This window comes from Mytilus trossulus, chromosome 5, assembly GCF_036588685.1.
Source record: "Mytilus trossulus isolate FHL-02 chromosome 5, PNRI_Mtr1.1.1.hap1, whole genome shotgun sequence".
Lineage (NCBI taxonomy): Eukaryota > Metazoa > Mollusca > Bivalvia > Mytilida > Mytilidae > Mytilus > Mytilus trossulus.
Window position 1 is genome coordinate 42691208 of NC_086377.1, and position 27179 is coordinate 42718386.

Sequence of the window (27179 nt, forward strand, 5' to 3'; positions counted from 1 at the left end):
TCATTTTCTAATGTCAAATATCATATTACCAATTTGCCTGACATTAACAGACTTTCTCCATCTAGTTGAGATGAGGAACAGCAACAGAAACATTTATTTTTTTTTATTTTGGGATACTTCCAACTATTTATGTATATATTGTCTTGTGCCCATCCACACTACATGTGTACTTGATAATTGTGATAAATGCAAAATTATAATTTTGCAATATAATCCCATCTTAATTTTTGCAATATCTAAAAAACAGAGCCAAAGTTTCAAAATTTACAGTACAGTCATATCAATAAATTTCAGCGGAGATCACTTAATCAACAAAACAATTAAAGAAATGCTTTATCTGCAGAATATGACCAAAGAGATACGAGTTCAGTTCTGCAGATTCCTGCTTTACAGATCTCATTTCTCGTGAATAATTTGATATATCAGTTCAATCTATGGTTAAATGACAGAAACAATTAAAGATTGACTGTCTCTGGTTTGTGTTATTGATTTAGATTTAACACTCGGCTGTAGTTCTCTAAGTCAGGAACACCACTATGCCATTTCTCAACTCAACTCTTCATAAAAAAATTGATGTTTTTGAAGATCCATCTCAAAAGACATCATCCGAACTTTGTTGATTCCCCATTGAGGAAGCAACGGAATAATTTGTTCATTTAAGATTTATTAAGTAGACCAGACAATGAATGCTCGATTAGATGAAGAATTATATAGAATGAAACATGGATCGTATTTTATCTTTGGGGACATAAACTTTGTCTTTTTAATGATCTGTTTTTCTGTACTCAAAGTTTGCTCCTAGTCTGGAGACGTATATATAATAGCTAAATAAATTATAATGATAAATTTGTCTATGAATTGAATAGAACTGAATTAATTATCAAATAAGATCAAATGGAATAGAATAGATATGGCAACATATCAATATATATATAAAAAAAATGCACTTGGTAGATATGAAAGTAAAGAGCTGTTTTCAGTCTCCTTTATTCTTTCAACTTTCAACGTAACAATATTGAAGAAAAAAATTAAATAAAAAAAGCACTTGATAAAATTTTGCGAAGAAACAGCTTTTATTCAAATTCCACATCTTCTTTATTTCTGCTCATAGCCAAAATTCACTCTTATTGCATCTATGTCTTAATTGAGGACCTTGGCATTGGGATGCATTTGTCAAATTTTAATGCATAAAAAAGTGCTTTTATATATATTGATGTTTTCTGTCTCCTACATTTGTTCAACCATAGTTAAAAAATAACTCTTAGGTTAAAAAAGTGAAAAAACTATGCGAATTAAGTTTTTTATCCTACATTGAACTTTTGATGTTATCGGATCCCTTTTTGCATGTCTTAATTGCAGTATCTGGCATTGGAAGTAAACATATTTTTTTATTTTACCAGTTTATTTTATTTAATCATAGGTTATAAAAATAACAATATGCCTAGAGGTGGATAAAATCTATAGATATAATTTACAAAAGAGATAATTGAATTATTAAATAGCATTGATTAAGTTAGTGATAAAGTAAACACTATTCTATCATGTTTTTCTCTGATGATAATTCTTGGGAATAAGCAACACGATGTGATTGAACCCTTAAGACAGATACAATAGGACATATGGAATATATCAAAAGTTTAACCACTCCGTCAATTCCGTGTTATAATTCCCGAGTGACGGGAGAGAATGTTGACTTGTATTATTGGAAATTTTCGGCATTGTTTTATCAATAAACAATTGTCACTGGCTTTGGCTGCTTGTATTGCTTGTATTGTAGAGATTTATGCATAATTAATCAATATGCTCCATTGATCCTCCAAACTCCTATTCTGCGTGAGGTAACATCTCATATTTCACATTTTTTTGGTCTGGCAAAGAGATGGGGGATTGATACCTGAAGTTTTTCTCTCAATTTTTCTCTGATTATTTGGGTGATGGTTCTTGGTATAATGTAATTGGAAAGTCCAGAGACTGTTACAGGATCAATAGTGTGTTTATATTAATTAGTCTGAATATAGCGCAGAGAAGATTGTCTGTCATGTGGAATTAATGGAGGGGATTCAGGTAAAAAATATTATTACAAATTTATCTTGTTTTACCTTAAAAAAAATGTCTGAAAATAATTATGTATAATGATTTATCTTGTATTTATCATAAAAAAATGAGGTTAAGATATCATCTGAATATAATGATTTGATTAGTATATGATATAAGAGCATTTAATTTTTGTGTTTTTTTTTTAATTTTGGGTCCTCGTTAAATGCTCTCCATTGTTAATGTTTTTTTGGGCCGTGTGCATCAGAATTGATATCCAAATATAAATCCTGATGCATTTATTCTAGATATTGTCTGGATTATGATTCCATTGGTATTTTTTAGTGGGTTAAAATTTCTAGGATTTGTCTCTAAGTTAAGGTTCATGGGTGTTTTCGTGGATCTGCAGCATGTGCAGTTTGTAAAAGTTAGGGTCTGCTGTATTGAAAGGTGATATTTTTTGTAAATGAAATTTGAATATATTTGTCCTTCGAATACTGGTCTTTTCAGTAATTCAATCATAGAAACTGCAGGCCTGTTTATGAAGGAATTTGCTGACTTTATTGTCATCAAATTAGAAATGAAAAATGTTCACGATAGGAATCAATATGTGAGTTTTCACATACATGCATACTTACTTATTAATCTGACCCTAGCTGCAATTTCTCCATTTAAATCATAAAAAACATCTAATCATGCTAATTTTTGAATTTATGGTTTGCTTTTTGAATAACATGTAGACATTCTCATGAAAATTACAACCATAAAAGTGATGTTATGAAATGAAAGTTGATGAAATGGGAGGCATGATATACCAGAAGCTACACTTTCAAATTAACGTCCTAATATCATGCTACTGCTAATTAATTGAAATGAAAGTCTCCAGAGATATGTAATACATTTCTGAAGATTTTACTGTCACTTTCATTTGCAATCAGCTGCTTGAAAATGAACAATTTAATTCAGTATTCTTTAGACTAATGAATGGAAAAAACAGAACATACACGTACATATTATATAATCTATAGAAAAAGATGACTTGGGGATAGAATCATTTGGTTGGAGGGTTCTAGGATAGAAATAAGATGTACTTGATGTTGCGTTCAACTAATTAGTTGTTATGATCATACATGAAATATCTGCCACTGGATGTTATGAAACCAAAAACAATCAATTAATTGATCAAGTAGGCAAGGGATTTCTTTTATGTACTTGGCCTATTGGGCAAGTTGCACATGGGTAAAATTTGTGGTGGACCTTCGAGAAAGCTCCTTGTCTTTAAACTTGATTCATTATTTATTATGGAGTACACATTTTTGTGGTTTCATTGGTAAAAAAAGGTTTACAAAAGCTTTACATGTTCAACAAAATTCCAATTTCATATAATCTTCTATATATACACATTTTTAATCCTTGAAATAGAATAATTACAAATAAACAATTTTTCCTCTCTCCACCAAAGTTGGTACATATGTAGCTAGAAAAATTAATAAATCCTTGTACAGTAAACAATATTTGAAATTAAGGTTGATTAAAAAAGTGACAGACAAATTAATTACATGTTTCGCATAAATTAACATATGTAATCAAATAATCAAAATGGAATAACAACGATCTGAAAATAATTCAGAATCAGATCAACAAATATGACACCATCGAATATATTGAGATCCAATTTTCCCGTGACAGACATGGATGTATAGATCTTTTGTCACTTCATCCTTGGATAGTGTATAAACCTCGACACAGCGTCGTATCGATTAATGGGTCATATATAGATGGTATTTATATTAAGAAGCTTATTCGTTCACAGTTATAATTGAGAATTGAAAAACTGGCCTCCGATTCCCCCGTGGATATGTTAATGTATAGCAGGTCTTGTATCAAAGGAAATTAATTACAGGTGTTGAATCAAGGTAGAAATATACCTGTTGTCACATTGAGATGATGTACTATATCTAAAAGGTGATTGAGTTTTAATGCACTATATATATGTTTTTATAATAGAAATAATAAACTTTAATTTGGAAATACCGAAATCCAGCTGTGCTGCGATACAGATGGGGTGCACCAGGCACATCCACCCCCCTAAATAGATAAAAAGTACTAAGGAAACAAAGATTTACAGCTAACCTTGTGTTTAAAAGGGTCCTCTAAGTTCTAATTCTTAGAAACACCAAGCCCCCTCCCCCTCTCCTTTTTTACGTTTTTCTGTATCTGTCTGCCCTCTGCCCTGGAAATCATCCGTTGAATTTTATGTTGTGGGGTTTCTCTGGTAGCTGTTATTTAACTCCATTGTCATAAGTCTATTACACAATTCACTCTAACTCTCTCATCTATCAGAACTAGTACAATGATGTGAACGAAAATATCAACCATTGCCTGTCCAACTAGTGTAAATTTCAAGCCCTGTCACTTTTCAAGGTTAAATACTTTAAAGTCTCAATTAATCGGTCACGATCGTCATTCCGCAAGAATCAATTTATTTTGCAATACAGGGAAAAACGATCTGTAGTAGAAAAATATTACAGAATAAGTTTTAGCAGATAGAATGAATATTTGATTTATAATGGATCATTTTTAATAGATGATAGTTTCCCATTATTTGACAAGAACTATAAAATCATTAGAAAGTGGACAGAGACAGATCATGATGGAAGGTCTTGTATACAGTGCCATTGATCAACGCTCAAGATTTGTGGCTCCAATACTATACAGGGGAAATGCTCCAATTTTAAAATGTATTTCCTTGTAATAAGAGTAAAATGTACTTTCATAAAATTCCATTTAAACTTTTTTTTATTCTAAGATGGATAGAGTAAAACTCAACTCTTACAAGATTTGTTGCTTCGATACTTTACAGCGTAAATGCTCCAATTTTAAAATATATTTCCTTGTAATTAGAGTAAAATGTACTTTGATTCAATTAAAACTTATTTAAAGATGGATAGCTAAGTCACTCAAATCTTGTTTATGTATCTTGTACAAGATTTGTGCCTTGATATCTAACAGTGGAAATGCTCCAATTTTAAAATGTATTTCCTTGTAATTAGAGTAAAATGTACTTTCAATTTCCATGAAAACTTATTTAAAGATGGATAGCTAAAAATCGACTTATGTATCTTGTACAAGATTTGTGGCTTTGATATTTTATACATATTTCCTTGTAATTAAAGAGTCTGAAAGGTGGCGTCATTAGACTCATTACTCTACTGCTGAAATGCTCCAGTTTTATACAGATTTCCTTGTAATTAGAGTTAGATGTTTGCTTATTCCATATATAATTTAAAGACAGATACTGAAAACTCAGCTCTTACAAGATTTGTGGTTTCATTGTATTTAAAAAGCCTATTAAAAGACTCAGAAAGCTGTTGAAATTTGACCTACTGACATATCACCAACACTTATATTTACTTATTAGTAACTGTAGTCTTACTTGACCATTGTACGAGATTTGCAGCCATTTTTATGTTACAGTGAAAATGCTCCAGTTATTATACATATTTCCTTGTAATAATTGCAAATATTAGGAGCATTTCTAATATCATATTTATGTGATTTTTGTGATGGTCTCAATCTTATTATCAACTCATTTCTAAGATGTGTTGAATATTTTAAACAACTAACAAATTTATCCTTGACCATCATTTGACATTTGATTTTTGGGATCATAAATTTATCCTTATTGGTAATTTCAGTGATAAATATCTATGTATTTCCGTTATCCAATGACAGTTACTAAGACACCAATATATATCAGTAATTTCTCAGCCAAACTGTCCCAGGAAACCATTTATTTTCATTTATGTCTCGTTGTCAGGAAAGTTATTGGAAGAAAGCAACCAAATTGTTGACTTTTAGTTTAGCATGGACATAACAAATATAACACATGTACTTTAAATGGATGTAACCGAAAAAAAAAAGAGATTTAATTATTTCATTTATAAACTGGAAAGTTTCCCCCAATTGAATATTTAAGAATTATAGTTGATTACCGAGGTGACCCTTTGAGGTCAACAGAATATAACAAAGTTATCCAGAAGTTCTATAAATTCACAAAATAAAGAGCATGCCATTGGTTTTGCAAGCCACTCTAAAATTGCATTCTTTAATTTGTTACATGATACATGCAAAATGCACTACTACGTTAAGAAGAAAAACATATCCAAATACAGAAAGATACAAAATTGAATAATAGAAATGATCTTTTATCTGCGGACATCTTTTCTTTAAAAGGCAGAATTTATTTTCCAAAGCTAGAGAAAACTGCAAAGTTAATTTGCATGTCCATACAAATGACCAGCACATGACCATTATTTATGGTCATTTTGTAATCCAACAGCCCAGCACATGACCATAATACAATAAGGAGATGTGGTAAATTGATTGCCAATTATAGAACTAGGAACCAGAGTCTAAATGACTGGTTCCATGTCTGTACTGGTTCACTTATCATTATTTATTGCCAATTACAGAACTAGGAACCAGTTAATCCAAATGACTTGGATTCCATGTCTGTACCGGTTCACTTGTCATTATTTTCTCTGTAATATAAGCCTTTACTGCAGTTTAACTTGCCGTAAGAGAATTCTATCGTTAATATACACGACTGAATTAACTCTCATTCCGGGCTAAAATTGGTAATATAATAGACCCGTTCAGGGTTGGAAATTAAGTTAACCTTTCGCTGTAACGAGTTTAATCATAGGCTATGGGTTATGATGGTTTAGTCAATGGAAGAATCTGTAAATAAGATTCTGTGATACTGATAATGATTTGAGTATGACTATAATTATATCATAAACACTATCATTTTGATATTTAGAAAAGGTATATATGGTACATGTATAATTAAGGTTCAATCTCTTCAAAGATGAGCTATTTAATGAATAGTAAAGAGTTTGCATCAGTAAAACATTGACAATTTTCATACATTTGAAAGAACTTAAAATTGATCACATATATTTGAAAATATTCAACAATTCATTAATTTTTTTGCAACATTACTTTTATTTATCATCCTAGGCTAAATATATACATAATGTATTTGCAACTGGACATTTAAAGCAAGTAACAATCAATTATATATATAAAATTGAGAATGGAAATGGGGAATGTGTCAAAGAGACAACAACCCGACCAAATAAAAAAACAACAGCAGAAGGTCACCAACAGGTCTTCAATGTAGCGAGAAATTCTTGCTCCCGGAGGCGTCCTTCAGCTGGCCCCTAAACAAATATATACTAGTTCAGTGATAATGAACGCCATACTAATTTCCAAATTGTACACAAGAAACTAAAATTAAAATGTATTTATTTTTTCAGGTACGAACACTATTTGTGAGTGGTCTGCCTATGGATGCAAAGCCAAGAGAATTATATCTCCTCTTCAGAGCTTACAAGGTAACGATTATCGCCAAAATGTCTCGACAAAAATATTTTTACAAAAATGTCTCCACAAAAAACTCATCAAAATACTAAGTCTTATGAATTGGTACACAAGACATGCATTTTGTCTTCATAAAGTTCATCAGTGTTGCTTAAATCAAAACAGTTAGAAGACTGGATCAAAATAGAAATTGAGCAGCGAGAAAAACCTCAAACTTAAAAACATTTTTTGCCATAGGTTATGTATGCCTTGGTTTCGAAAAAGCTTCAGTGTTTTGAATAATTCAACACAAAAAACATGAAACGAGTAGTCAGACCAACAAAATCTATTCTAAACTGGAACAAACCTAATGATTTTTAAACTTGAAGACAATCAGTCATGTGTCACATTGAAAATGATTTATTGGCAGAAATACAAGACAAAGTGCACAAAGTTTCAAGAACAGAAAAGCGCTAAGACAAAGCATGACATAAATTAAGATTACACTGGAGTAAATGACACCTAAATTCCCAACTTGATGCTCAACGAAAAATCTCAGATCAGTAACCATTCAATAATTCATCAGAGCTACTAATTATAACAGAAATTCTTATCAATGCTTAATTAAAACTTAAGCTATAACTTTTCTACGGAATTGAAGTGTCATTTACGTCAGGAGAAAATCGCCTTCAGAAGAAAACATTATGCCATTCGTGTCAAACAAACAAAAACTGATTTTGAAATCTTCTTCATAGTTGAACGGTTAACTTGGCTGGTTTATCCACCAGTGAATTGACAAATCATGAAATTGTAATAATATTAGAATTTAAGTGAGTTATCTTCTGCATGCTGATATAAGAGATTACGTAAAGTGACAATTTTTGCTTCTTTGTAATTTTAAACGGTTAAGAATCGGTAGAAAGAGCGAGAAGCTAAAATCAACACCATTGCGTAATATTTCAATTTTAGCAAAAAATAACATTAAATGACACAATATTTATGAGATAGCGTTTTTTTTCATTTTAGAGCTTGTGAATAAAAGCCTGATTTTAATTCTCTTAATGTCTGCAGAAATAATTCTTTCTTTTAACCTAATCTGATAATCCTAATAGTTTCCTTAGCTCCTGCTTTTATTCCCCTGAGCCAGATTATATTAAGTTTTATTGAATTCAGTCTTAGATTATTGCCATACTGTGTATAAGGTGTCACAAATAGAATTTGAAATTTCATTCCTAAATCATACTTTAGATGGCGTGAAGCAATTGTTACTGTAATTACTTCAAGTTTAGCATGAAATTTAAGAAATTTAAGCTTATCTAGAGTTTAACATGAAAAAAAATTTAACTCGTAAAATATAAGCATTCATACCTTGTAGAATAGATATGTCTGACTAAGGATAGAATTAGTGAAAACTTTATTGAAGTACAATACACTAAATAATGTTAAAATTACTATTAAGGACACCATATATACACTTAGGCATTTCATCCTTTATTTTATTTTCAATCTTTTTTTTTGCTCGTTAAACATGAATATTGTTATAGAAAATGATCTTGGTGTAACTAATATGGATGTTGGAGTGTTGTGTCAAATTTGAATGTTGGTAATGGCAGATCGAAATTGTTGCTGTGTTTGGTAAAAGGGTTCACAATTGAGAAAACAACATAGGCTATGTAGATCTCAAAAATGCTTACCGATGGTCTATGAATATAAACTTGGCCTTCAGAATATTGATGCGTTTTGAAATAGAATTTATGCAAATATCTTACCAAATTTTGGGGATCCATTTTAATGTTTGAGGTACAAAACACACTCATACAAGCAATACATAACACATCAGTTCTAAATTCCTCTTAGTTTTTGGAGATTTTATTAACATTTGGGTCATAATTCAAAAAGTGAATTTCAAAGTTGTGAAATAGGGATGTTGAACTAATTTGACATGTGGCTAAAATATCATTCTTTGTGTTCTGTATCAATCTAATGCTTTACTAAATGTATCAAAATGCTATAGGTTGGAAACGTTTTACTGATTTCAGGGTTATGAAAATGCTTTACTAAAGGTGATGGGTAAACCTGGCAAAAATAACAGTGTAAGTTGGTCACCATGGTAACCACATGGTGAAAGTTTATGTGTCAGAATTATGTTATTTTTCACCATCACCATAGTGTTTCACCATTGCAGCGTTAATACAATAAAAATTAACACAATTTTATTACATGTCTGTCCGTTAATTCACCAAAAATGTTATTGTTCATAATTTCACCATTAACAGCGGCATGTGTATATTTTTTTTGTAGAATGATATTTGCAGACTAACAAATATGGCATTGCACCATCACATGACTAACACATTATTTGTAATTAACATATCATTTTAATATGCTGAAATTTGTCAGGTCATATTTGTCAAAAAAAGTATAATCATGGTCTGTGACCTTTGTGTACTTTGACCTTGCAAATTTGACCTTGACCCAATTTTTAGCTATAGAGCAGGCTATTGGCTATTCAGCTTCTTTTTATTGCTTATATTATATAGTGTATCTCAACATTTTGGTCAAGATTGCAGTTTTAAGAGATGCATTTATCAACAAATTATTCAAGTCTTGGTTTATTATACAATTATCCGTCCATTTTTAAAAGTGGTTTCCAACCATATGTCTTATTCAAAAGCATTGATCATCAACAAAAGGAAGGTTTTAACCCTGAAGAACCCCCCTCTTTTTCCCATTTGGGTCACTGTCTATTATGACATTTATGCTTCAAATATAGATTTGTTTTAGACAGCATATTTATAAGTAATAAAGAGATCTGAATAGTTACTAACAATAACCAATAGCCTGCGAGTATTAATGTCACATGTTTACAGCTCACAGCTCACGTTGCTTGTATGTTTCACATTATGTTTTTTACAGGGTTATGAAGGTTCGTTATTAAAGGTCACGAACAAAAACGGCAAAAATACCTCAGTAAGTACTGCATAATGTTGTGTATTGATTGCTCCTATAGTAGGAGCACCACCACATGGAAATAAATCAGGTATGATTTGGAAAAGAAATTGAATGCAATTGTCTGAAAACAGATGAGGAAAAATAAAAGTTTTGGGTCATCAACTGATTGATTAATTGATTGATTGGTTGATTGATTTGTGTGTTGATTGATTGATTGATTGATATTCAGCTTCAAATGTTTCTTGTACATAAGTGACCATTTAAAATGATGCTGTGATAGGAATAGACAACTTTCAAGTTCAATGCATATCCGTCAAAAACTCTGGTTTTAGTGAACATCATTCATGTGTTTAGGGGCATCATCACTTCTATTCCAATGTTGAATGAGTGGTTGGAAAATTATAATACTATATTGCAAGATCTATTCGGCAAACTAGATTATCATAATTGGCAATCAGCACTGCAGTCATAAGGTCATTGTGCTTAAGTACCTACGTAACAAAAATTATTTCTAGTTTATCCTGCACAATGACGATCACTTAGACACTTGATGAACGTTGAAAGTGCAGGGATACAGGCGACCCCCTCTATCTGGTAAATGACATCACTAAGGCACACCTTATTGACGAGTTTTTTCAGGTGATGGATGAACTCGAAAGTGGTCTATTAATATACCCTGATTTGTAATTAACTGTCAACATTGTAAGAGAAGAACTAGAAGCTTTGATCATTTCAGAAAAGTCATTCAAAATCTATAATATTACCACCAGAGACAAATAATGCATCTTTATGAAAAATAATAAAAGTACCAATTTGTAAGAATAATTGTAAGGAAAAGAAAAACAGAATTGATAGTTGAGACATTTTTAAGACTTGCATTATGATTTCTTAATATATAGGCATTCAGAACGTAAATTATTAAAAAACAATTGTGCAAAGAATAGTTTCATTGAGGATTTTAAATTGTTACAATTGCAATGTATATAAAATATATATAGTTAGTAACTGTTAATTTAGAAATGTTGTGCTAGATTATTGATTGCGACTGCATACAAAATGTGCTATCCAAAGATAAATCGTCAAAACCTATTCCATCACAATTTTTGCCTGAAATAAACATGTAAAAAAGTTTTTAATTCACGATACATAATACCATTGAAGATAGATATATTTTAAGTATTATACAAGAGTTAGATATTCAATTGTGTTCCCTCTCTTTGTAGCCTGTAGGATTTGTAACATTCAGTTCCCGAGCATCTGCAGAAGTAGCCAAGCAAGATTTACAAGTAAGAAATCATTTATTTTCCATTGTTCATCTATTACTGGGAGCAGGTGCTATTATCCAATCTCTGGAATTTATAGAAACTATTACTTAGCTGAGATATGTATAAAACTAAATTTCAAACTTCGTACCAGACAGAGGAAGTGCCATTAGCGCAACATTCTTTTTTTCATTTAAATTGTAAAATGTTTATTTTTTAAAGCAACATTTTTTGCCAGAAATCTTTAAATTCTGTCCAATTGTTTTAATATTTCAATACAGAACAGATATTTGATAAATGCAAGATTGATAAATGTGGGTTTTTAAAAAAAAATATAGAATTGAAATAGGCCTTCATCATTTACAACAAATAGTTCTTTTTGATGCAAGGCTTATCCAATTGCATGTTTTTCTGTAATAAAACATCTGAGCAATTTCTGAAGTTGCAGTATTGATTCAGTATAGATTTCTTCCAACAATCAAAATTCTGCTTCATAAATGTGATTTTTTTTAATGGTGAATCTTCAATAGATGCAGTAGAAAATTAGAACAGTTATATATCATGTTTTGTAATTTCCTTAATTAACAAATTATTTTCAAGTTAAATTTAGATAAAGTTTACATTAAGTATTATGATCTAAATATGGTCCACATATACCAGTAGTATTTTTTTCTAATGTATTGCAACAAAATACAATCTTTGTGATAGTTTTATTTACTGTAAACCAACTTATTTTTGCGGATACTTTATTTCGCGTTTATCTCTAGCTAGTCTACTTCACAGCGATTTAATTTGGCGATTTTCTAATTAACTTGATGCAGTTTATTAAGGAAAGATCCAAGTTATACATATTCGCGATGATTTAATTTCGCATTATTTTTCTACTTGTGAAAGTCGCGAAAATTAATCACTCGCAAAATTAAGTTGGTTTACAGTATTTAGCCAGATAATAAAACAGACGTGATTAAGGCCATACAGTGACCTGTCATTGCACATATGCGTTTATAATGATGTAATATTGCAGTGATCATTTCAAGGAAGCTTATATACTTGCTATATGTATAAAAGTCACAACTAAACTCCAAAGTAAATTTAAAAAGTGGAAGCCCATAAAAACTTAACAAAATCAAGACTTTTTCTTCTTACTGGAAAAGCCTTATTTCTGACTTGGTACATGCATTTTCTAAGAACATGGTGTTATTGCTAGCTTAACCTGCAACTTGCATGCAATTGTTTATACTTCTATTATATTGACAAAATTGTGTGAGTAATGTCGGACATAAAGCGTGGGATTCTTTATAGCATAGCATGGTATTCAATTATTAAAAACTAAAAAGTTATAACTGAACATTTTGATTTCAGGGTGTGAGATTTGACCCTGACCTACCACAGACTCTGAGATTAGAGTTTGCCAAGAGTAATACTAAAGTTACGAAGCCAAAACAACAAAGTCCCCAGCCTGCGGCAACACTTCCCACGTTTATACATCCTCTTACTGGTCGTAAGTATACATCGTCGAATGCAAATAGGATTTTATATATTATGAAAAGAACAATTGAAACAAATATGAAGAGATTTTATTTTATTTCTGAAATGACAAAGAACAATTTTTTAATCATAGCTAAAAGAAACAAATACTGATTTCAGTCAATGAGTTCATACTTGTATCTTATTTGAGCCTCCATTTAATTTGGATTTCAAATTTTAGTGTTTTACGTACTTCTGAATATCCATAAGAATTAAATCAGCCTCCATTTAATTTTTGCTCTATGTACTTAAGGAACCACTTTAAGAAAAATTAACAATATTGGAGTAATTTTTGAAATAGGAGAAATGATATGTTATTTTTACATAAATATAATTATTTTTGGTTATTTTTATTGGGTCAAATTAGATAACATTGTAATATATATTTTGAGGCGGGGGTTCAATGTCTGAATCGTTAACTGGACGAGCGTTGACTGTCGGTAAGATATAATGTGTGGTGTGTAAGGGGCTTTTATGGTGCTAAAAGGGTGTTGTCCCATGTTACAAATATTTGTCTATTACAAATAAATGATAATTGCTAAAATTATGTAAGAAATTTATGTGCAGCAGTAAATGAAAGATGATTATTCAATTTTGTTGATAGCAAAATTTTCTTTTCTACTTTATTTTCCTGGTATAATGCTATTTAATTACTTAATTGTCGAAAATTAGAAATGCACTCCCACACACTCTTAGAAGTTAAAAGTTTCAATAACTTTATTACAATATTAATATGATTGATTGCTGGCTTTCATTATTGCAATATTAGATTATGAAGCGGTTTAATAATTTCAAATAAATGGACGTATTGAAAAAAAAAATCATCAAGGTGTGTTTCTCTACTCCCAGTCAGTTCATGACTATGGTTACATCAAAAGCATGCATTTAAATTTTGAAAAGTTTTGTTTTGATTATCATTTATGATATGATTTACAAGTTTTATATTATGGATAAATTCATATACTTGATATATGTGTAATTGCTGCTTCGAAACTCAATACATCAGAAATCACCAATACTCATATAAAAAGACTGATTACGTAATTTTAGCAATTATAAAAAAGATAAATGACGTCTTTATCATATTAATAAAGTTGATAAATTTGAAGGAGATTTTTTTTTGTCATGGATAATGAAGTTTAAATGATATTGTACAACTAGGCAATGTTAATATTTCTATGCAGTTTAATTGATTAAATTGATATATGTAAATTTTATTACGGTATAAATCAGGTGCACAGAGATTCTCCTAGTAGATAGAGGGAGCTACTGGGAGATTTCTTAAATAAGATTGACACAGAATTCTCTAAAACCTACATCGTCATATACATGTATTTGTCTTAATCATAACTACCATTTTTTTTAAAATCTCCATGGGGGGATTTTTAGACAAGACAAACTAATGCAACACTTATATATGTCATAAATGCTTTTAATCTTGTATCTTATATGGTGTTTAGAGTATATATATAAATCTAAAATGTCATTTTAATTCCTTTGAATACCTGCTTTGAGGTATTTAGTTGCTATAATTGAGGATGTTGTCGAAATTTTCAATGAATCAAGCCTGGTAGTTGGTCTGAATTTAAATTAAGGATTTTTTTAGCCTATTACTGTGATAGGTGATAGTAACATTTCATCTGTGTCATTCTTAACCTTACTGTCTGCCATTTTATGTCTGGTCATGAAAATACATTTAATTTTTTTAATTTTATCCAAAAGTAGGTGACCCCATTATCTGTCTATGGATTTTCAATTTTGATATGTATGATCATTTGATCTCAAGAAGAGAAATTTTTGATAACATTTGATGAGAAAAAAATAGAGTAATGAATTATAATTTTTGATAAAAATTTAATTTTCACAAGTATTTCATGACCAGGAAAGTTTTTGAAGTTTAATTTGATGCACAACACCATTAAAACAGCAGGTGACAGAATGCTGTGAGGAACAGAGGATTGTGGGTAAATTAAATGGCAGACATTTTTCACTTGAACAACGATTCTTGAGAAAGTATCATAATTTCATACGAAATTAGACCGCTTTTTTTCAAAAACTGTTGAGTTTTTAAGAAAAGTGTTTTGTTTTTGAAGTGAAAATTTTGGTACTTTTCTGAGAATTATAAGATCAAATGGATAAGTTTTACATAAGGAATATATTTTCTTACTTTTCAGGTTGCAACAAATGAACATAAATTCTCGTTAGAATGGGGATGATGTAAGCGGCCATTTTAGACACTTGTTGCTATGGATACAAGTTAATATTTGTTAAATTATTTTCTAATCCAGCACATTTTCTTATAAAATTTCACAATAGCATGCAAAATGAGCTTTAGACAACTTTTAATAGAATTTTATAATTTTTTTCTAAGTCACTGCATTACATATAAATATAGATTATCACCCCATTCTATGAGCCAATCAAACTCTGCAATTTGTCACATGATATGAATTTTGAATATTCAACAGTTATGCTATTCAAGATTAATGTGTTTGGCAATACCTGTCATTTGATTGGTTGCAGACGACAGTTTTTAATACAATACACACAAATGCCTGGGTTGCGGTAACATTTTATTTGATGGTAGTAGGGTACTTACTTACACATACTAGCATATTCACGTGTGCGTGTTTCTTTTCTCCCTCACTTTACAGAAGAGTTAGGTGCTGCCTTTATCCCAGGTGCTCCTGAGGCGTGGGCGCCACACCCATTGGCTGCCTATCCTGAGTTAAATCCGAATGCTGCAGCTATCCATCACACAGCACTCATCCAGCACCCAGCCTTAGCACAAGTTCCGGTACGGGTTAGTTATCATTTACTTCCATTTATCGCACTCGTGCAAAACTAGTCACATATCACCATGGTAACAAACATTTTATATCACATGATTGAACAATTAACATGATTTGGAATGTTGGTGTCACAACAGATTTGAATCACAGAGGTAACACCCTAAACCATAATGTTTGGTTATGAGTTGTGATGGTAATTATTTGAGGAAGCTGAAGAAGACGATCAACACTTGCTAATGTGATGCACAGGATAACAGGTTGAATTTGAGAGTAAATATGATACATCTTCAACCATGTTCAAGAAAAAAAATCTAATTTTAAATTTCCCAATTTAGGAATTAATTGTTTATTAGTACAATGGGTTCAAATTATCTCTTTGATGGATGGATATTATTTGGCAAAAATACAAACTTATAAAAAAACTTGAACCAAACTTTAGCTGAAAAATTTCATTGGATATATATATAACAGTTTGACAAACACTAATTTTGATCATTGAGAAGCTTAATATTTCCTAAACCACAGGAACGTGATTAAAATGTTCGGCTAATTTTTACAAAGTTTTCTCCATGTAGTGATATCTACCACCTTAAGCTCCACTCAACATCTTAAATAAAATTTACCCCTTGAAAAAAGAAAAAAGTGTTGAACACATGGATGGTTTGTGTTGTAATATGGATAAAAGATAGATCATGTTGGATATTGTTTGTGTTATAACCAGGAGTATCATTGCCTTAATGTACAGTTTTGTTTTGCACGATGTGATAATTGGAAAATGTGTGGTGTGTTTATGTGTATTTTGACTGTGTATTGCAAATGTGATTGTGTATTTTTATGTCAAAATGTTTTGATGTATATGTGGGTAAAATGACAGAGATCTAATGGTTTGGGTATACAAATAATTACCTTTGATTTTTGTTCAGGATATTGTAAAAAGTTTGACCTACTATTACTCACACAATTCAAGTTGATGTTGGTTTCAAGTTTTGGCTTTTTTTCAATCTTTGAATTTTGATTTTGACTAAAATTTGTTGAAAAGCTAAATGCTAAGATTAAAAACAAGAAGACCATTCATAAATAGGTTCTATCAAGTTTGGGCTTACAAGAAAAAAGACCATTAAATTTATCAGAAAGATTGGAAAAGATATTTGATATTTATACACAGTACTTGTTTCTGACTTCTGAATAAAGCAGTTTCAATGGAATTTAACAGAAGTGGTCAAAATATAGGATTCTGCCTCTTTGACCAAAGGCTATTTAATCATCTCTACACTGTCGCCCTTGGTCCGATAACACCTAATGTGCACCTATGATGTATTCTTCAATAATGACTCTGCTAAAATCCTTAACATAGTTGTTCATTCATAAGTTTCATAAACTCTGTAGTGTTGGAGTCAGGGTTTTTTAAGTTGGGCCAACCACTTATAAAAACTTTGAACAAATAAAATATCTTTTGGTACCTTTTTGTTCTGGTAATTTTTTTGTAGGATAGAAATTGATGCTAAAGAAGCCATTTGCAATACACAGTCACTTTACTTTAGTATATATTATGTACATATACAACTATGTTATAATGGATAGAATATTTATACTTTTATATATACATGTTTAAACAATTTTGGTATTTTAAATATTGTTACATTTGTTGCTATAAAATGACTGTTTGTATAAGGATGAATGTAACTGTATTTTTGCAATTTGATTTAAAGTTTTAAATGATTGTATTACAATAAAATATACTGTGTTTTATACAGTTGTCTCAAGATTTGCCGTTTACATGTAAATAAATTGATCAATGAAAGAAAAAGAAACTTCGTAGAATCTAAATTTTTGTTTTAAATGTGTAGAATATGCGTAAAAAGCTTTTTGTAGCAGATTAATACCTACTAAGTAATTGATATTAGATTTGGTGGAAGTTTTCTCAACTTTTGCATGTAAACCCAAATCAGTGGTATTGGATACTCAGAATTGGCAGTGGCTGGCAAAAAAAAAATGAATTAGTTTTCACATATAAAACTAAAGCCTGTTAGATAGACATAATTTACAATCTGGATCTGCTTCAATTTTGAATACTGTAAATTCAGAAATTATTGCAATGTTTTTATATTGGGAATTGTGACGGTTATAATCGCAATAAATTAAACTCATATTTTTAATATTTTATACAAATTAAACAGGAATTTTCTCAATATTTAAAAAAATAAAAATCGCATTTTAGTCTCAAATGACAAAATGCAATAATGAATGCATGCAATAAATTCTGAATTTACAGTATGTTTGTTCAATAAAATTGAGAAAAAAGTAAGATTTTTTTATCGTCTCTTCAAAATCTAATTTTATAATTATGATGTCCGTTATTTGTCAATAATTTTTGTTAAATTAAATTGCCTAGTAGAACACACCCGTTCTGATTTGCTGATTCAAACCCATGATTGATATGATACACCCGTTCTGATTTGCTGATTCAAACCCATGATTGATATGATACACAAGTTCTGATTTGCTGATTCAAACCCATGATTGATATGATACACAAGTTCTGATTTGCTGATTCAAGCCCATGATTGATATGATACACAAGTTCTGATTTGCTGATTCAAACCCATGATTGATATGATACACAAGTTCTGATTTGCTGATTCAAACCCATGATTGATATGATACACAAGTTCTGATTTGCTGACTCAAACCCATGATTGATATGAAACACAATTTTTAATTGGCTGTTCACTTATTGCCCCACTGCTTAATTTTTGTACTATTTTTAATTTCCAGGAATGGATACACCACTTTCCACAGGTAAATTTAACAACCAATAACAGTTAACAGTTCCTCTATTTATTAACAGTTAATTAAATGACATGCATGACAGTCACACATATATATAGTTTTATCGGATGTATATAGGAATTTCCAGTGTAAATTTTAGTAACATGTTTTAAAATGAAAAACAATTTCAACACTTCTTGCACAAAGGTGGCGCCATCTTGTTTACATTCTTATACTTAACAGAAAAAAGAGGAGATAATTCAAGCACTCAATTTGAAGGGTGTTGGTTTAATGTAATGATATTTTCATGTTCATGACACTTTTTTCTCGATACAAAAGTGAGATATTTGAAAATTGAGCTGACGGCAACCAAAACTGAGATAATAAAAAAATGAAAGATGATGGTTGAAGTTTATATACGAATGTGTTTTTCATTTTGTTCTGTGTGTCAAAACAGTATTTATTTTCCGATTTATCTAATCTTTACTGCATCATGCAACTTCTGGGTGTCAGGAAAATTAAGAAAAAAAAACATTATTTTATTACCATTACTGACTAAAATGCAAAAAAAAATTAAACATATTTATGCCAGCCCATTTACAATATTTCCTTGTTTGAACATTTTTAGGAATGGATTACACATTTTCCTCAGGTAAAAGAAAAAATCCTCATTTAATGCACAATAGCTTGATGAAAAAAATATATCAAAATTTCATTTTTTGACTTGTATGAATTTTAATATTTTTAATACTTTTAAAAAGTTTTTACCAAATAATGATTTAATATTGGTTGTATCGAAATTAATGAAAATTTTATATGTCGTCTACACGCAGTATAATTACACCATTGTTATTTCTGATAAATTTTACATGGAACTCAACTGATTTTAATTTTAGCAATTTACTTTTTATCTGGAAAAAAATCTATCTGAGCCAAGTATAAAATTAAGCAGATGTGGTATGAATGCCATTGACACAACTCTCCACCAGAGACCAAATGATGTAAATATAAGCAATCATAGGCTGTCATCAGGAGAAAAATCCTTAACCATCTAGTCAGCTATATAAGTCTCTGGCATGAAAAATGTACAGCAATTCAAAAGGAAAACTTACAACCCATTTAAAAAAAATATTGTTTACAAAATACACAAATATGACAGACATGAACAAATGACAACCACTGAAATACCGGCCTCTGAAATGTGTAAAATTTAGCAAACAATTGTGAATCTCTGTGGTCTATAGTTGAAAGAGTTCTGTCTACCAGCTTTAACTAGATAATGAATATCAATGGTGTTTTTATACTGTGTGTAAATTTTTGTCAACTTTTCTGTATTTTGTTTTTATAACTAAAGACAGATCTGAAACAAATTTAACAGCTCATTTAACCAAAAAAAATATGGTGAGGTGGGTATATGAAAAATGAGAATAATTTTTTGTTCATCAAGCTATGAAAATAAAATTAAGTAATTCACAAATAAGTGTATGAAATAATTTCACTGTTATTCTTCACAAAAGCAGCTTTTCAAACTTGCAATTTGGTGGTAATTTCATTCATTTAATTTTCAGAAATCACACTTTAAAATAAATTTTCTAATTCAATTATAAATCAGAGATTTCTTTTGACTTTTGATTTTAAAGTCTGATTTGGATCATTATAAACATTGCTACTTCTTTTGTCATCAAGATCTAAATGATAAAAGATCCAAACTTTATGAAAATTATTTCATATTTCATGACAATGTTTATGCTGTAAAATGTTGAATTTTAATGTTAAAATATTGGATTTTTAAGAAAACAAATTTAATGTGAATAATTTTTCAAATGAAATCACAATTTTAAACTACCATCATTTTCATGTTTGAACATTATAAACAAATGCTTTATTTTGTCCTTATGTTAGTTCTCTGTTGCATGTCTTGTTCAGTTGCAATGTGGCTTTTATTCAAGCCTATTTGTGAAGTTGCAATTCCTGCTTTTATTCATGTATCATTTTGGTAAGCGATCTATTGCTTTTTATGTTGTAACTTTTCTCTCCCTTGACAGTGAAATTATTTCAGACATACATGGCTACATATTTAATGACAATATGATAAAAAAAAAAATTGAAGGGTCCTGATAATACTTCTTATCTGTCTTCTGGTACAGGCTGACTTTTGTTTTAAAGTTTTTCCTTCATTTGGAAATATGACCTTGACTTTATGGTCGGTCAAGGTCCATTAAAACTCCCATCATCAAGAAATATTAAAATAGGAAAATATCCTTTAACTTCTGAACGGCAAAATTTCAATTTTTAGACATCTGGTTCCACTTTCGAATTTTCAAACCTTTAATATAACTGCAGATGTCCATTTACACAATTTATATTTCAAGGAAAGATAACTCTAATTGACCTTTAAGATTGTTTCAACAGAAACTTGAAGGAGAAAGTCAAAGTTGTTTGAGTAAAATTTCATTGCATGTGTCCTTAGTTTCAGCATGAACTTTGAACTTGTACAGGCTGCATGAACAACTAGTTACAGAATGACATGATATTAACAGCATGTTTAACACTTGTCTAAAGATCTGCTGTCGTCTGCTATCTGTGTCAATTAAAAAAAATGTATATATATCTAAATATTACCATGGATCAAGCTAATATAAAGAAAAAAATTTGTAAAGAAAAGTTTTTGGTTACAACAAAGAAATAATAAAAGTGAAAAAAAAAGAAAAAAAAAGAATTATATAAAATGCACTTAATTACTGATGAAAATATTTTGTAAATTTACTTTATGATTGAAAATTAGTCTTTTCTCTTTGGTCATGTTTGAAAAGTGTCTGATACAAATAGTTTTAATCAAATTGTTTAAAATTTTGATTGAATAAGGTAATTTTTAGATATTTTACATAATACAAGAGGTTCACTGACAAATAAAAAATATAATATAATTTCACATGACAGTTTTTGTGAATTGTTATATGAAATAAAAAGAAATTGATTCATTGTAATTGTTTATGATATTAGTTTTCCAATAGAGATAATTTCTCAACTCTGTGCTTATAACCTATTGCATCTTTGTAGCAGTGGGTTTGATTACAGCTGATTTCATAATCTTGGTAGAATTTAGTTTATGCTCTTAATGTTTACTGTAAACCAACTTGTTTTCATGTATTCGTGTTTAGATCTTTTTAGTCCAGGTTGCAGTGATTCAATTTGACAATTTTTAAGTTAAATTGATGCAGTTGAATAAGGTAAAAAGCCAATTTTTACATATTTGCAACGATTTGTTTGTGTTTTTTATCTACTCGTGAAAATTTGTTGGTCTACAGTATTGTACTTGAGCTGAACATATAAAGATTTTCAACAAAATAAAAGTTGAAATTCAGTCAAAATAACATTACTTGATATATTATTAAAATTTTTGTATCAGAAAAAAAACCTTGATATAAAAACTTTTAAGCAAGATACCCAAAAAATGGAAACAGCTGTAACAGGCACAGATCATTAACATATCTATTTAAAGAACCACTTATCACATGATCACTGGAATCACGGGTCTATGTTTATTAACAGATACATCACCCAGCAGTTGTAGCACCCCATACGGCCGTATCAGCTGCCTTGCCACATCCGCCATTAGCAGCCACGCCTATTTTAACTAGCCCAATTAGCACGATGAGCACCCCCTCGACGTCGAGTTCGCCACTGATGCAGCAAAATGCACCGTGCTCCACGCTCTTTGTGGCCAATCTTGGTCAATTTTCATCTGAGCAGGAGCTTAAGGACTTGTTTAGCAGGTTAGTTCACTGGCCATCTTTGGGCCACTAACATGGTCCAAGTCACTTCAGGCATTTGGTAGAGGTCAGAGTTCAAAGTACTTCATTCTCTCATGGTCTCCATTAATTTTGTAGGATTTGTGGTTTTGTTACTCTTGTGTTGGATGATTTTGTTCATCTTCTTATTTTAGACCGGTATTGTATGTTGAATCCTGATATTTTCAACAAGGGTTTGTTGGTGTCCAACAGATGTAAATCATCCGCTCTCAATCAGAAATTTGTTTGAATTTGTGTCAATTGTCAAATCATAGAACCAATTCATATTCATGTAGTGGTTTATCATCAGTCTCCCAAAGGATTGTTTTTTTTTTTGTTTTTTTTTTTTATAGTTTTTGATTAAATTTAACCCTACCGGTACATATTTATTAATATTGTTGTTATAGTGAAATTTGCTTTGTTTGAACTGGCACATGCTATATTTTGTTTGTTCTTTTCACCATTTTTCTTAAATCATCTCTCTCTTAAAAAAAGTTTGGGAGGTGTTAGGTTTAATTTTATTTCACCTCTGAATCTTGTATACTGATCCTGCAATGTTACCCTGCCTCTGCCTGAAGTGATTTTGGATCTTTTCATAGCATCTTTGAAAATGGCAATTCTTTGAAAACATATTTGAAAAAGAATTTTTTATCTCTTTTTTTTCTTCTTCAAATATTGAGGGATGGACTTCACGTTAATGCTTGGTATGTCTGAATGTTTAATTATCAAAATCACATGTTATGGCAGTATTCATACTAAAAAATATATCAATAAAAAAAGCGCTTATAAAATCTACCTTTGTTATGGCAAGTACTTCCAACTTACCAGCATATTTTGGCAATGTCATTTTTAGAAGAAAAAATAAACTTGAAAAATGAATGATGTTAATATTTTAATTTCCAGGCAAAAGTTGTGAAATAGATGTTAATGTTTTGATTTTGAAACAAAACTTGTGAAATAATAACAAAAAACAAGAGTAAACATATAGATTTTCAAGGATGCTAGTACTAATATATTAGTATAGATTATTTCTCACTTATCTGGGATTGACATACCTACATAGTTTTTTTTCCAGAAATAATTTTCACTCTCTATGCATTACACCCTATATATGACAAAATCAGTAGTATTGCTTCTTTTTAAATCCGTTTGATGTTGTACAAGGCAGCATATAGAATTTACAATTATAGAATGAATTTACAGCTATTCTACGATATTTATTATATTTCACTATGTACCACTGACGACACTGCTTCCAAGATAGTAGTAACCTGTTTTCATGCAATATGAAAGTGTTTGACAAGACCACATGGCATAATGTTTAACTAATTTAAAACAAGATTATAATGATATGTAAATGCATTATTTGTTGCATGCACATGTATCACACTGAAAAATCTTATGTAATTTTTGTATATATATAAAGTCGCAGTTGAATACTCTCTGTTTAAAACAGTTGTCAGATTGAAGATGGTTCAAGAAAATAAAACTCTGAAAGTTTCATTACACTTTAAAGAAAAGATACATAAAAATTTAAGTAAATTCCAAAGAAAAAAGATAATGACTGCAAGAAGAAGATAAACATCAAATACTACATCCTTAGGATTATTATAAGGTTTAGAAGTTAATCAAACCCTCACAAAAATATAGTCGCTTTGGTGAATTGGTGTAGTGAATTCATATTGCCTTTATACTAAGATTTTTTTTTTCAATATTTCAAAGTTTTGTTTTTTTCTTGTAGTTTTCAGGGTTTCAACCGGCTAAGAATGCATAATAAAGGAGGTTCACCAGTGGCATTTGTAGAGTTTCAGGTAAGTTAAAAGAAAAGCGCTGTAAGTTTTAGTCCTTAAAAGTCATCAATATACGGTTATATTTGAACACATCTTACAACTAACAGCAAACATTGTTAATTCCATATAAAAAATGCATAAAAGAAAGAGTTCTACATTTTCCAAATATGGAATACCAGACGATTTGTTAAGAGGAATGTTTTGTCAACATTGTTATTTGAATAAACACAAAACCACAGGCTGTAAATCAAACAAACAAAATACCAGGCTAGTTCATAAGGTAGAAATCTGAAAGAGTTTATTTTCAAAATCAATTTCAAAATCAGGAAACAGTAAGAAAAAAAATACAAACTTTTAATTAAAAATAACACATAAAACCAAACGATTTCAACCTTGTTGGTGTAAAAAAGTAAAATGTGCTAATTGCCATTTACTTTAATCAATTATATCAATGTTATTCACAACCTAGCATGTCATCTATATTTGTCACTCAGCATCGACAGCAGGATTTGTTTGGTGCCTATATATTCTTAGCATCACTGCATATTTATTTTTGTCTGGCTGTAAAAGTTCCCTACCTTTGCACTGTAGCGTGTTAACAAGCATTAGATAATTGTTTTTTTTGCCTATTTCTGTCATCACAAATATTCAGTGCCTTTACACACTTTTTTCAGAAATCTGTGTTATCTCCCCTATATGTGCTCTTATTTGCATATTTTATCACATGACTTTCAAATTAGATCACATTGCCAGTCAATCATGTCACATGCTAGTTTTCTTCAACCAGAGGATTCAGATCATTTGCACTGTCAAAATATCTCAGTAAATAAATTGTCTACAAGGTGGATAATAGAGATTAAATTTCAAGATATTTTTTATTGCCTTAAATTCCCCCACAAAATCATCCCTTTACCTAGAACTACCTGGAACCAAAGCTTTCCTGTTGCAGTTCATGAGTTGGTCAATGTTTGTATCCCTTGAGTCAACTGGAAAAAAGGCTGTCTATTTGGAATCTACTGAGAAAAAAAGTATAGAAGAAATAAAATTTCTAAATGAGCCTCAAGTTTCGGATTAACTTATATTGCCTCAATGTGATTGCATTCATGCAATGGAAGTAAATTGTACAGTTAGACAGAATGCAGTGCCCCTAAATCATCTCAGATGGGTCAGACAGAAACAAGTAATGCAAGACCCAATGAAAATTTAATTTACATTTTATTCCAGGATTTAAAACAAGCAACAGAAGCATTGAATAGACTACAGGGTTTTGTTCTCCTCTCCTCTGATAGAGGAGGAATACGTATTGAATATGCAAAAAATAAGATGGGTGAGGTGGTGAGTGGACTTTAACACTGTTACTATGGTAACAACCCAATTAAACAAGTAAGAACAATTTATAAATCCTCTGGCTGTAGCTAGAAAATGGAGTCCGAAAAAGGGGAGACAATTTACAAAGGGGAATAATTTGGGAGATAAACTGAATAAAGTCGATGATAACAAAAAGTCCAATCAACACCTGAATGTAGCAGGGACGTGTTTTTATTCTTTCTCTATAAACAATGCACATGATCTACTAATAAAATCCTATTATTTCCTTGGTCTAATTGAAAGGAAATTTGAATTTTATATTCTATATAACAAAGTAGCTTCACATTTTTATGCAGTTCACAAACAGATCATAGCTTCCTGCAGCATGTTTCACAAACTTTTTATAGATGTTATAGCTCCCCTTTTCTTTCTTTGCAGATGGTGTCCAAAGTTGTGCTGGTTCTTCCCTCTTTTTTCATTTTTCATCTTATTTTGAAATAATAAACAGTTGTTCAGATTTTTTTCTTTGAAAACAAGTACCCTAAAATATATGTTTTTTTATTTATTATACGTCCTTGAATTGATCAATCTAAACTCTTTTTTTTCACAGTACTGTTAAAAGGGAGGTAATTCAAAGAAGTTTTTCAATCAAATGGCACAAATTTATATTTATTTATTGTCAAAGCATGTGTGAGTTCAAAATTCATTTAGAATCATAGGATAACTCCCAAGATTTCAACAAAAAATCAACCAATAAATATGACAGCAATTATTGATAAGAAAGTTGCTCATAATTCTTGATTTCGTACTGACATTTGACTCGTTATTTTATGTTTAAAAAATAGTAAATTGCGGAAATTATAATTTTTCATTAGCCCTTATACATACCTTTTCCTTTCCCTTTTTAAGAGAGAGAACCAGAGTGTTTCAATAAAAAAAATTCTAAAACCTGCATATCTGAATTAAGTTCTTCATAGGTTGTCATTGTTTCATGTTTATTTCTTAATTATTTGTCTGTCTTATGTGTTTCAATGCTATCAGATTTTACAAATTGTACCGAAGAACAATTTTGATAAGTATAAGTGTCCCCATGCACCAACAGATAGAGAAAGAACCATTTTAAACTAAAAAAATACCAGATTAGGACACCATAATGATTTGAGCATGTGCAGATATTTTTTTCTATAAATATTTTCGTCACCCAAAACTTGACTTTTATTATGTGTTTATTCAGTTATTTTTATCAGCACATATAATTTAGTATGTTGTGTATCACATTGTCTCCCCTATTTTGACCCCAGTAGTGTAAATCACATGATCACTGCATGAGTAGGTGATTTGATACAGCACTGCCAATCAGATTAATGAAAAACATCTCATAAAGCTGATAACCAATCATATTGAACATTTCAAAACTCTATGTAGATTTTGTTTCTATTTTCCTACCTTTTGTTTTTCACTATGCAGTAACATTAAAGCATGGGCAGACGCACAAAGCAGTTATTCTTTTAACCATATGTATACATGTGAATATATAAAAATGTTTTTATAAACCAACCAGCTTGAATGGAAATATTATGTTTCCTA

At 30.3% G+C, this 27179-nt stretch overlaps 1 protein-coding gene across 9 annotated transcripts in view; it reads left to right on the forward strand.

Moving 5' to 3' along the window:
- The window catches only part of LOC134718859 (uncharacterized), a 90686-nt gene that overhangs the window by 57257 nt on the left and 6250 nt on the right, over nt 1-27179 (forward strand). The window contains exons 2-13 of one of the 9 annotated variants that reach the window (XM_063581671.1): nt 7359-7436; nt 9441-9494; nt 10318-10371; nt 11577-11639; nt 12978-13116; nt 13535-13582; nt 15824-15945; nt 18710-18733; nt 19332-19355; nt 22256-22479; nt 24236-24305; nt 25509-25667. In XM_063581671.1, the coding sequence (XP_063437741.1) occupies nt 7359-7436; nt 9441-9494; nt 10318-10371; nt 11577-11639; nt 12978-13116; nt 13535-13582; nt 15824-15945; nt 18710-18733; nt 19332-19355; nt 22256-22479; nt 24236-24305; nt 25509-25634 (1026 nt within the window). In that variant the 3' untranslated portion in view covers nt 25635-25667. Of the gene's footprint in view, nt 1-7358; nt 7437-9440; nt 9495-10317; nt 10372-11576; nt 11640-12977; nt 13117-13534; nt 13583-15796; nt 15946-18709; nt 18734-19331; nt 19356-22255; nt 22480-24235; nt 24306-25508; nt 25668-27179 lie in introns of all 9 variants that reach the window. The other 8 variants (XM_063581677.1, XM_063581676.1, XM_063581672.1 and 5 more) reach the window with 8 other exon arrangements.